Here is a 12,554-nt window from a genome sequence, read left to right on the forward strand (position 1 = left end):
TATATATATATATATATATATAAAGCACATATTAAAATGTGTTACAATATTTCAGAGTCTTGGCAAATATCACGGGTGCTATTGTAAATGTGGATGAATACAAATTTCATGAAAATCACAACGGTTCTGTGGATAAGAAGAAGTAAGTTGTGAACCTAAGTTATTAGGAATAAAATAATTATCATTTTAACTAAGTACTCATTGCAGAGACGTCACTCATAAATAGTTATCTTATTCATTACTAAATACTGAATCATTTGAGTTTAGTATCATATTTTTTAGCATTAATATAATTACATATACCAAAAATTGCTACAATTTTTAAATAATTAGTAAACAACAGTAAGGGACATAATATTATATTTTTGCTTCTTTCATATCTGTGAATACGTGCATACATAAAAGAAGTGTGAACAAGTTTATGACTGGTGATTATCATGTTTTTGATACGAACATAAAATTTCATAAAAATTAAAGATTGGCGGGTTCCACTACTAGTAGTGGAGTAAGAGGCAAAAATCTGATACCGCGCTGCCTACGGTATTTATGACACAAAACTGGTTTAAGGACACTCAGAGGATATTTCAAATTATAAATATCTATGAACAGTCACGGTCATTATACATGTATTCACAATATATGTTAAAATCGCTTATAAAATAATTAAAAACCTTAACATAAAAACTTATATTTTTTACGTTTTTCATTGGCTCAATCTCGGAAATAAAGGTTAAAAAAAGGACAGTTTTCGTTTTAGTTTATCAAATATTTCGCTTACTCCACTGTTGCCTCGCCTCTAATTTGTGGTGACACGCCACTAAATAGTGGCACTTACAAATCGTTCCTGTAAAGTGTGGTTAAACTATACATTTATGTGTGAAAGATTTATTATTTGGTGTTACAAGACTATTTTGAAAGTTCTAAATTTCACCACAACCACTATACTGATAATGCCACTTCCATATTTTATTATTATTATTTATCGAAAACTTACATTCTCTTTTAAAGAAACTTTCCATTAACTATAAAAATTTGTCTCAAATAAAAATTACATTATTGATTGTCAAATGGTAGAACTATGGATTTTTATTATTAATTTGCTAATGAATAAACAACAAACATTTCATGACCTATAAATATGACTACGACCTTTTAACTCGATAATTTTGTGGAATCAAAAATATGTCTTATCCCACAAATAAATTTTTGAAGAGAGGTTTTAGTTCACGAATAAAAACTATTTTTCTGCAGCAAAAAGGCATTGCCAAAGGTGGGCTAATTCGATGACAATATACAGATGCTAACGTTTTTCCACTGTTGCCTCGCCTCTAATTTGTGGTGACACGCCACTAAATAGTGGCACTTACAAATCGTTCCTGTAAAGTGTGGTTAATGCTCCTATTGTCTCACCTGCTTCGTTGTGTCACACATAGAAAAACAACTAGTACCAACGGGATCACTATAAATGTTTATATATTCTTTCTTTTGGAAATAAATACACAAATAATGAGCAAAAAGTTCACCGAAACTTCTTTTTTGAATGAACATCTAAAATGTTATGCATTACTTAGTAAACCCGGTAAGCATTAGGTAAAGTTTAGTGAGAACAAGACAATTACAAAACTCACCAAAAGCTGTTGCTGTAGCTGCTTTCAACTGTCTTTCGTATCTAATTGAAAAAAATATTACCATCACTGAAGATATTGTGATTAGACTCTTGAGAAGAAACAACATATACTTAAAACAAGGTTTAACATGCTCAGACCAGAAAGTAGACATCTATATGAAAATTAAGAATAACTGCTTTCATCGTTGTAAAAATATTAAGATAATATAATGTTTCACCTGCTACAATGTGTTATACTCAAGACTACTTGGTTAGGAAATGAAACTCTCAAACACACCCACCTGCTACATTGTGTCATTTTAGGTGCTACTTGATTAAGAAACGAGACTCTCGGTTTGACACAGCTGCTACGTTGTACCATAATCGGCAGTACTTGGTTAAAATATCATAATATCAGACTGAGTTAGTTGCTATAATATATCATAAACTATACTACTTAGTTTAAAAATCAAACCCTCCTATTGTCTCACCTGCTTCGTTGTGTCACACATAGAGAAAGAACTAGTACCAACATGATCACTAGAAAAACTGCTAATCCAATCAACCACACCTTCATCTGGTCATCGGCACCGTCTAATAAGGATGTACTTTTAGCAGCCTATGACAGAAAAATACATCCAAAATGTAATTAACGGAACAATGTAAACCCTGACAAATGATAAACTATAGAGCTCTTAGGGGATTTGGTGCACATTTCGTTAATAAAAAGCTTTTATATATATATATATATATATAAAGGCGCACATTAAGCTTTGGAGAACGATGAAATCGAAGTGTATTTTTATACTGAGTATTGTAGGCCATTTATAAAGAACCCAGTTCCAAGCCCGGTGTTGCACTTGAAAATACTTCCTCTATCATCGATCACGCATATTTTGCTTGTTATGATTAGTAACTATTGTCCGACAACACATTTTATTATTATTATTGTAACAAACTTTTGTGTTCTGCAGTGGATGACAACCACACAATTTGATAAATTTTCTTGTAATATCATTTCGTTGTACGTGACTGTTGGATTCCAAGACCACATTTAAGCAAACTAAAGGCACAAAAACCTATTGAAGATATATCGGGAGACTTGGTAGGTTTCTGGTCGAATGGATTTCCAGTTTCTCCAGCCATAGTTCCCATAAAGCCAGACTTTAATTTCGACGTGTGACTGGAAGGTTGTGAACTTTTGACTTGGGAGCATTTTTTATCATCAGATCGTTGTCTCATATCTTGTAAACAATAATAGTTTTATCGCAACTATTTTTATTAAATCTGAGGTTCTCTTTCTTATGCCGTGGTGTCTTGTAACATGTGAAAATCAACGACCAGAAAGTTTCAGTGGCAAAAGCCGTTCACAGTACTCAACATAAACAAGAAGGATCTCCGTCTGGAAATAGGCAACTAGGGTATGGGTTCACCAAGATAAAACTTCCAATCATACTTCCCGTTCAACCGTCGTATACCACAAGTAGGTGGATAATGAAACAAGTTTTTATGCTATTCCATATGAAGACATACTCAGCACCTATGGATTTCTGTACACTAGAACCATTGAAACTGGCACTGAGAAACCGCAATCCTTCTACACCGGATGGACTATAGAAAATATGCAGGAAGCAGTAGTGTGCTTTGGACATGACAGCCTTACGACGAAGTCTTTTGCATTGAAAACTGCATGACTATTTTCAAGATGTACGTTCGTCAGATAAAGCGCGATCGGACGTGACGACAGAGACTACACCAATGGAGTGAGACTCCAAAATCATTTAAGCATAATGTAACCAACCCTCCATACAACATTTAAAAAAGGCATAAAATGCAGGCACCGATTTATTTTCAAGAATTTCTTCGATATATCTACTATACCGAGTTCAAAAATAAGAATCAAATAAATGTGTCTTAAATATAACGTCGAGATATAAAACCAATAATTATTAGTGCACTATGTTATGAAGCTGGATGAATAAATGTCTGTGAACTGTTTGGAAAGCTGTATAACTTTAACTTACCTCACTATACAAGACATTGAACTCCTTGAACAGCTCATCGAGGTAGTCGTTATTTTTGTCGATGAGACTATAGAAGAAAAAAAACACGTTTCTGTACGAAATGTGAATTCTAGCTCTTGCTTGTTGTTAAGCACAAAGCTACACCGCGGAAATTGAACCCTGAATTTTAATTATAAACCCTCGGGTTTATCTCTAAGACAATGGAGGAAGGTACTCCAACTTTTGTACAATTTCCTACTCATTTGTAATCAAAAGTGGATTTTTTTTATATAACTTCAACGTAATTCTACTACCTCCTTAGATTTAATTAATAACATTAGTACTGAATTAAAGACTTAATTATTAATTAATGCATAATATAAGTACTGAATTAAAAACATAATTTTAATCATTGTATAAGTACATAGAGTACCAACTTTAAAGTTTAAGTTCTAGTGTTTGTTTCTCAATTATTCTGTGTTAATCCACGTGGATTCTAAAACCTTGGGCTGGTTCTTGAAGACTCTGTTAAATAGAGTTATAACCGGAGAAAAGGTTTTTGCAAGCAAAGGTTCAATAGAGGTTATATAGAAAGTTCTTATAATATTTCTTGGATTCATACATCAATATACTGAACACTAGTTTTCCTAAATTAGAAAATATTGATGGATATACCCACTAGAAAAATGAATCTGTGCTCACTAGGAATGGACACCAGATGGCGTGTAATGTGGCCCCAATGTTAACGATGGTCTGCAATCTCGTAATGATGTGACAAGCAGCTGAACGTAGCTGTCAAATATTCAACATGGTGTTATACTGTCTGATGACCCACTTGATGTTTAGCTATGGGAATACCTAAAGTCGGTGTATATCGTAAAGCGCCTCTTACACTAACTAATCTAATAGATGACATATTGAATATCAGACAGCTTCGTTCAGCTGTCTATTACCTAATTCCAAGGATGCAGCAACCGCATTAACCAATTATCTCTCTCTGATGACTAACTCCAGTGACCACAAATTCGTGTTCTTCGTGGTCTCATTGATATATTCACCAAGAAATATTATTATATGACGAATGGTGTTCATTTTATTTATGTACGAACACGTTAATAAAATTCATCATAGTCCCGTATTTCGGTTTAAGTTATTTGAAATTATTTTAAAACTATCTGTTAGTATTCAGAAGAAACAAAAATAACGTATATCGTATTTAGGACAAAGGTGATAATCAGATTCGGTCACTTTCAAATCTACTTACGATAAAACTGTGTCAACGTCCATTATAGAATTGTCTTTACGATTTATAAAATGCAGGTACAGATCACTTCTGAAAAATTGAGGAGAAATGGAAATTTTTAACACTACATCATAACATGGAAAATTAATAAAACCAACAGTGTCTTTCCCAAACTATATTCGTTTATGTTTATTTTCTGGAAAACCTGCTCTCTCTCTCTCTCTTACACGACACTTTTCCTAAAAGATTCGCCCCCAAGTGGCACAGCGGTATGTCTGCGGACTTACAACGCTAGAATCCGGGTTTCGATACCCGTGGTGGGCAGAGCACAGATAGCCCATTGTGTAACTTTGTGCTTAATTACAAACAAACAAACCTAAAAGATTCAGCACAACGCCCCTTTATATAACATCGGTGACGACTATTACATATGTTACAGAACGAGTTGCTGTGATTCTGGTTTCTTCTGTCACTTTTTTATGTGTGTTTGTGTGAAAACAGCCATGATTTTGAGGTGTGGATGGAAACTTGTAAGCTTTCATTAACTTTAAATCCTCATATACTATCTTGTTAATTGTAACACGCGATATGTACAGCTTCATAGCAATCTATTGTTTTATTTGGACGGTTTTGTTTCCTAAACATAGAGCATTACTATAAATTAGCTTGGTTTGCTATATTAAACGTTCTGTTACACGAGTTTGACCTCTTCTGCGGAGAATACTGAAGTTATTTTCTTCAAAATGTTGTGTCCTAATCGTTGAATAATCTAACTGTATGAATATCTTTCCTTGGGAAGGTCTATGTCTCAACCTTTCTCTCCACAAGAGCCATAATATTTTCCCTAGCAGCATTGCACTGTATTAAAGTTAGTAATTTACCGTGAACCAAATATACAGATGCTAACGTTTGGCTATCTAGATGAGGTAGACAAAAAGTAACTATACTATTCTTACATACCTATGTATAAAGATTAGAACGTTTTGTTTCATCACTTGGGTACCCTCGCTGCTAATGATATTTTCTGTTGTTTGGTTTGGTCTGTTTCGAATTTCGCGCAAAACTATAAGAGGACTATCTGCGCTAGCCGTCCCTAATTTAGCAGTGATAGAATAGAGGGAAGGCAGCTAGTCATCACCACCCACCGCCAATTATTGGGCTACTCTTTTACTAACGAATAGTGGGATTGACCGTCACATTATAACGCCCCCAGGTTGAAAGGGCGAGCATGTTTGTTGGGACGGGGATTCGAACCCACGTCCCACAGATTGCGAATCGAGAGCCCTAACCACCTGGCCATGCCGCGCCATTTTCGATCATAAACCCAATAATATCTCAAAGTTTGGCCAGCTTAAGAGATTTAGGTTAGTCCTGAATACCAAACCTAAGCCAAGAAAGCAAATTCAATCTTATATCTTAAAGTATGATAGTAAACGATAAGTTAAAACGAAATAAAAGTAAAGTAAATATAATCAATTTCATTAACGAAAGGAACAATGAACACACAAAAGCTATAGTGATGGCTAAGTTGATTTTTAGTTTCGCTCTGGGTACATAGCTTAGTCTGATCGGAAGTTATCATATACCTGTCATGTTTTTCGATGCAGATTTAATGGAATTTTGTACTTTTTTTAATGGTCTTAGAAACACATGTTTATGTAAAGTGCAAGGCCAAACAAGATGCACGGACTAAGTTTGGCTTTATTATTTTTTTAAAGCTTGTTACAAAATAAATGGTTGTGTCCGTAAATAATGCATAATCGCGGTCATAGTGAGGGAGTTCTAAGAGTAGCATGAGACCTGAAACATTGGTATTGTAAAGTGCGATTAATCAGAGAAACTTTGCAAAATGTTATTTTTATTGGTTTGTAGGCTTTGGAATCAAATTATAGATGAATAACACGGGTAATAAAACACAACTACTAAAGTAAAGTGGATATAATAGTCTGTTTGCGAAATGCCATTTTAAGACATAAGGTGGATGTGAGTCTATGTAATAAATTTTGATGGATTTTGAATCTTCAAAGCTTCCTCTTTAGGATTCCGGTTGATGCCAACTCAAAACTATTGAGTTTGTTGCAGAATATGCAGCTGAAATTCGAGATGGTTGGCACAAACAAATAGCATAATTATGGGCCTCAAAATGTGTTAATAAGGGGCAAAGGGGTAATTGAAAGGCACCTGTGATTACTTATCAAACTGATTTAATATTTAAAATGAATAAGGAGGCACTCAAGACATGGGCTCTAAGTTTGCACATTCGGAACAGACTCACAGCTGATGTTCATAGAATATGTGATAGAAAAACCAAGAAAGTGCAAGGATACTCATAAAGAAGAAGGCAAATCAAGAATACATGCTAATGCAGAAGATAGATATGCAATTCAAGAGAAAGTGGAAATTTCAATTCATCCATTTGATAAAAAATTATTGAATTTTGTCAACATAATTACTGGTGAAGTAGCCCCTGCTTCAGTAAATGTGGATGATGCAGTCTCCATTAGCACAGTTCATTTAAAAGAATTTCAAAATTCATGGTCGCAAGGATTCTACAGCACAATAGAGAATTGAATTTATTAATGTCTGCATCAAGGAGGCATATCAAAGTAGGGCAAACTATTCTCTATGACACCACTTTGATATACTCAAGAGTGCTTGGAATTTCAAGCAATTTTAGGGATTTTAACATCACAAACCTTCTCTCTCATGAACTAGCAGCAGTGCCAACATCCATGTTTACTGAGGCTGAGGATATGAGAACAACAACAAAAGCTGTTATAAAGAAACAAATGCAGATTGAGCTCTTATCGCGACAAGCCTCTCAAGGAGTGAATTGTATTGTTATTGATGGCTCAGCTGCCTTATGGACAGTTCACTGTCATACCGAGAGAATTGTATTGGACTTGGCAAATAATTTTAAAACCTGTGTGAAATGACAGTTAGCAGTGAATGATGTCTACTTAATAATTGATCGATATAAAGAGTACATCATCAAGGGCCCCACAAGATCAGGAAGAGCTACTGAAACTAGCAGGATATACCAACACACTATGCAAACAAAACTGCCCTCCAAGAAAATGATATTAACAGTTACACATAACAAAGAACAGCTGATTGATTTAATTTTTGAAGACCATGTTACAAATCATAATTTCACCACCCAATAGACATGGAACCACAAACTAGTTATGACGGGAAAAAATGATAGCATTATTGTCCAACAAGCTGTACTTGCGTCCAAGGATGGGAAGCATATAAAAGTATTATCAGATGATACACATGTACTTATTATTCTTGTCCACCATTACAATGAACAGGTTTATCTGGGAGCATACTTATGAAGTTGCCTGTCCAGGGAAGAAGTGCAATTGGCATAAGAGCAAAAGTCTTGGAACACAAACCTATATTCTAGAAGCTCATTCGTTATCTGGATGTGATACAGTGGTAAGTTACTATGGATTTGAAAAGGTAAAAACAGTAAATCTTAGAGTGATTGGACTGCCCTTTGATGTTGTTGTTGCTCAGGCAGCGGCATTTATTAATGCTACTTATGGAATAAAGAACTGTTTAGCTATCTCTGGTGTTCCAGATAAAGCTTGGGCTCTCAGAACTAGAAAGGGTCTAATTCAGCTTACAACATTTACATAGAATGTCAAACAGGCTCATCTCCAGGTTGCTCTATTGAGAGATACTACTGAGGCTAACCCACCTTCACTGGATCCTTTGGAGTTTGGGTGGCTAAAAGATGTTAGGTCTAAATGTTCCTGCCATGGTACCAGAGGGTGTTTGTATAGCCCCTGATGACATCAAGAAACTTGTTAGATGTGGATGCCAAAGTGATCAGCTTTGCCAGTCTGACAGGTGTGAATGTATGAGCCATAATCTGCCACACCAAGTATTTTGTACATGTAGTTCTGACAACTGTTTTAGTCAGCTAACTGTAGCCCTAAATTCAGCGGCCATGGAGTAAGTTCAGATCAAGTAGCATTAGAACAGTTCCATAGCTATGTTGCATTAAGTTCATGTTTAAACAGATGGTTGTGGTTCAAACAGTATTGACATAGCTAAATCTCATCGCCTTGTCTATCTTGTGTTATCTTATTATGTTTGTAATTTAGATACAAAGTTAGAATAGGTGTCCATGTAAATGAATAATATTATTATAACTGTCTAGTGTTTTGAAAATGCTTGTTTTTTACAGTAAACATATGAATGTCATCGTGTGGAGACAGTTAGTAAACATAGTTTGTTAATATGACTATTTATGGAACCATTTTCTATGTATCAAAATTGGACAAAGTTTTTAGGACCTACAGAAATTTGTTATCTTAGTGATCAGAATTTGCTATAGCCTTATTATCACGAAGCTCTTGCTACTCACGTAGCCAGTGTTTGGAGATATTAAGGCTTCAAAAAGTACTTGTCTCTAGTGTGGACATTATGGCAAGTGTAAGTCTTATTGTTATGAATAAAATTTCTCTTAATGCCTGATATGTAACTGCCCTAAAACAAAATTTATCAACCCAGGGCAGATAGGCAGGCATTAATGATAAACCCTGTGTACTCACACCTATTTCATTTTCACCAGGATTTAGTCGTTAAGTAATCACGATATATTCATTGACATTCAACAAATATCCTGGCAAAATAACACTGAACTTTAGATATCGCTTACTATACTTGTTATATGATTGAACGCACTAAGAATCAGTTGCTGTTACCGATTCAGTAAACGTATATATTGTAAATAATGTTTGGGTTATAATTCCATGACCATTGATCACAAAAAAACTGTAGAGGTAAGTTTGAGATGTCAAATTTTCTGTCGCCAGATAGAGCCGGAATCAGTATTCGATACCATTGTTTGTTTTACATTTCGCGCAAAGCTACACGAGGGCTATCTGCGCTAGCCGTCCCTAATTTAGCAGTGTAAGACTAGAGGGAAGGCAGCTAGTCATCACCACCCACCGCCAACTCTTGGGCTACTCTTTTACCAACGGATAGTGGGATTGACCGTCACATTATAACGCCCCCACGGCTGAAAGGGCGAGCATGTTTGGTGTGACGGGGATTCGAACCCGCGACCCACAGATTGCGAGTCGAGTGCCCTAACCACCTGGCCATGCTGGGCTTTTGGGTACCATATTGGCATATTTTCCTATTGATTATTCTCACAGACTTGCTGATGATAGAATATGTGTAATTCCGAAACGTTCAACTGTTAAAGATTGTTTACAATTGTTGCCGTGGCTCTACCCTTCGTTATTATGCTTCGCTTTCAATCATTGTTGAAACCCAAATCAAAAGATGTTTCGTCAAAATATTGACAAAATTCTTTCTCTCTTCTATTACTTTATAAACTATTTTATACGATTTTCACAGTGCTGCCCACGCGTATCTCTGCACTTGAAAAACGAGATTATTATGTTCATAAACCTGCAAATATCTAAACAATTTTAGAAACCACAAGAATATTTAATTGGGTTTATCAAGGCATCATAAAATAAACGGAACTAAAAACATTTTCTATCAAATGTCACGTGGCCATAGAGAACCAAGTAACTAAAGAAATAAGGTACACCCGAATTCTTATAAAGATCAAACAAATTTATTAACAAATCTACTTATATCTGCCTTTGCAACGACATTGTTCAGGCTCCAATGCTTCTAGGCTAGAACAGACATATTTCGTAAAGTGTGTTCACACATACAGCGAGTGGGAGAGGATTTATATTTTCAACATGAGAAAGGATTTATATTTTTAACACTAAAACATGGTCAATAACATAGAAAATAAGCTAAAAGTTATACTTCCTACATTTTTTGTTTTATAACATTTCTTTAATGCCTTATCATTTAACGAATGCTTCCCCGTGCTCAACGATAGTATTCAAGGCTTAAAGCACTCAAATTTTAGGGTCGAGCTCTGAGGTGATCACACGTAAACACATCTTAACGAATACTACCTACGAAGAATAACTGGGATAATTAGTAATGTTTAGTCGAATTCTTTGTAATAGCATTTTGGCAGTCTGGAAAGCCTGAAATGCCTTAATCGTTTATCTTCAAATCGAAGTCCTCAGTACACCACAGTAACTATTAGCTAGGTTAACAAGCAGAGGCTCAATTTAGCAACTTTTCAATGTAGTATATTTAGTTTCATCTCACGAATACAAATTCTTCAGGCAAATATAATACAGTTTTAATGAGATGTTGTAATCAGTACTTTAAAAAAAAATATTTGAGTATCTGATTTCCCAACGAAAAGTGATTATTTAAACTTTAATCCAGTATTAAGCTAAGCATAATACTTGAGTATCATGATTACTTTTACTTTGTCTCGTATTAAAAACTTTACCATAACAACGATTATTTGACTTTTGTCCAATATTAAGCTTATCCACGATACTTGAATACCAACGATGATTTTGTCTTTTTTTTTCTACTTGAATACCAGACTCTCATATGAACTGCGCTAGTTATGTGGAAATTGTATTTTGTTTTTCTTTTGGTAATACTGTAACAGATCCACAGAAACGAGTTGTCACCACACGTGATGCCCTTCTGACATTTTAAGTTTTATTCATATAACAAGTACATGACACTGAATACCACATAGGTTTTCAAAACCATTAGAAATGCTTACATTTCCTCTCCTTATTTGGCTAGAAAATAGTGATTTTTTGTCGTCAAAATAGCCTGATTTTCAGTACACTGATTACACGAATAGCCTGAGCTCCTTTTTAAAGTCGTGAATTTCAAAACAATTTTTGAAGTGCACATAACGTTAGTAATAATGTTTAGAGATTTAAACAATAAAAATGTATAAATTAATATCAATATTCATGAAAAATATAAGTTGGATACTCTAGTGGTAAAAATATAATCGTTCTATTTTTTTTTAAATAACTGATGACAATTTATAAGAAAAATGTTCGCATTACCCTTCAACAGAATGTTGATTTGTGTTAGGAACCTCTGGTCTAGTGGGGGTTGCCTGTTGAGTTCCTGTGAAAAAATGAAATAAAACATTTTTACTTATTTACATAACCTAAATTTTAGGTAATGATGCATAAATAATTCTTCAACCCGAAAAATTAATATAAGTATATTTGAAATAATGCAAGTGTGGATATTAAACCTAAATATTAACGTCAGTGATATTTTTATAACCTAGTAATAATAAGGGTGGATCTTAGGCCTAAAAACTAACGTGAATAACGTTTTTGTATTTTTAGGAATTTTTTCGTTCTGAAGATCCCAATTAATGTAAGCAATTAATGATAATGATTTACGAGTTGTTCTTAACATTACAATAAGCAGCTGTTATTATCACAAGACAGTGAAGTATGTTGCTTTCTTAGTAGCTTATTTCTTTTAAAAAAAATTCTAGGTCTAACCCAATATGGATGCAAGCTTATGATAACGAATGGTACAGTAAGGAGGGAGACGAACTTAGGTAAGTTAGACAACTGATAATTATTGGTATTTATAGGTTATAATAGACATACACTGAGTGGTCACAAGTAAATAGACGCCTAATGTTTCGTCATTTAACTGATTTATGCTAAATAATTTGTGTTCACAGAGCACTATATAAATGAAAATGGACGTACACTAATTATCTTGTGCTACAACATGCCTAGAGCTCAAGGTTCTCTCAAATTGTCAGATATTGTTAGGGTAAGGATAGTTAGTCAAG

The 12,554-nt window shown here is 34.5% G+C and overlaps 1 protein-coding gene across 1 annotated transcript in view; it reads right to left on the bottom strand.

The window, feature by feature from the left end:
• The window catches only part of LOC106457594 (cadherin-23-like), a 100,455-nt gene that overhangs the window by 13,381 nt on the left and 74,520 nt on the right, over positions 1-12,554 (bottom strand). The window contains exons 30-34 of the mRNA XM_022383592.1: positions 11,797-11,860; positions 4,874-4,976; positions 3,631-3,697; positions 2,098-2,225; positions 1,629-1,669 (exon numbers count right to left, since the gene is read on the bottom strand). Of these exons, the coding sequence (XP_022239300.1) occupies positions 1,629-1,669; positions 2,098-2,225; positions 3,631-3,697; positions 4,874-4,976; positions 11,797-11,860 (403 nt within the window). The remainder of the gene's footprint in view (positions 1-1,628; positions 1,670-2,097; positions 2,226-3,630; positions 3,698-4,873; positions 4,977-11,796; positions 11,861-12,554) is intronic.

Source organism: Limulus polyphemus, unplaced genomic scaffold (assembly GCF_000517525.1).
Source record: "Limulus polyphemus unplaced genomic scaffold, Limulus_polyphemus-2.1.2 Scaffold350, whole genome shotgun sequence".
Taxonomy (NCBI): Eukaryota; Metazoa; Arthropoda; class Merostomata; order Xiphosura; family Limulidae; genus Limulus; species Limulus polyphemus.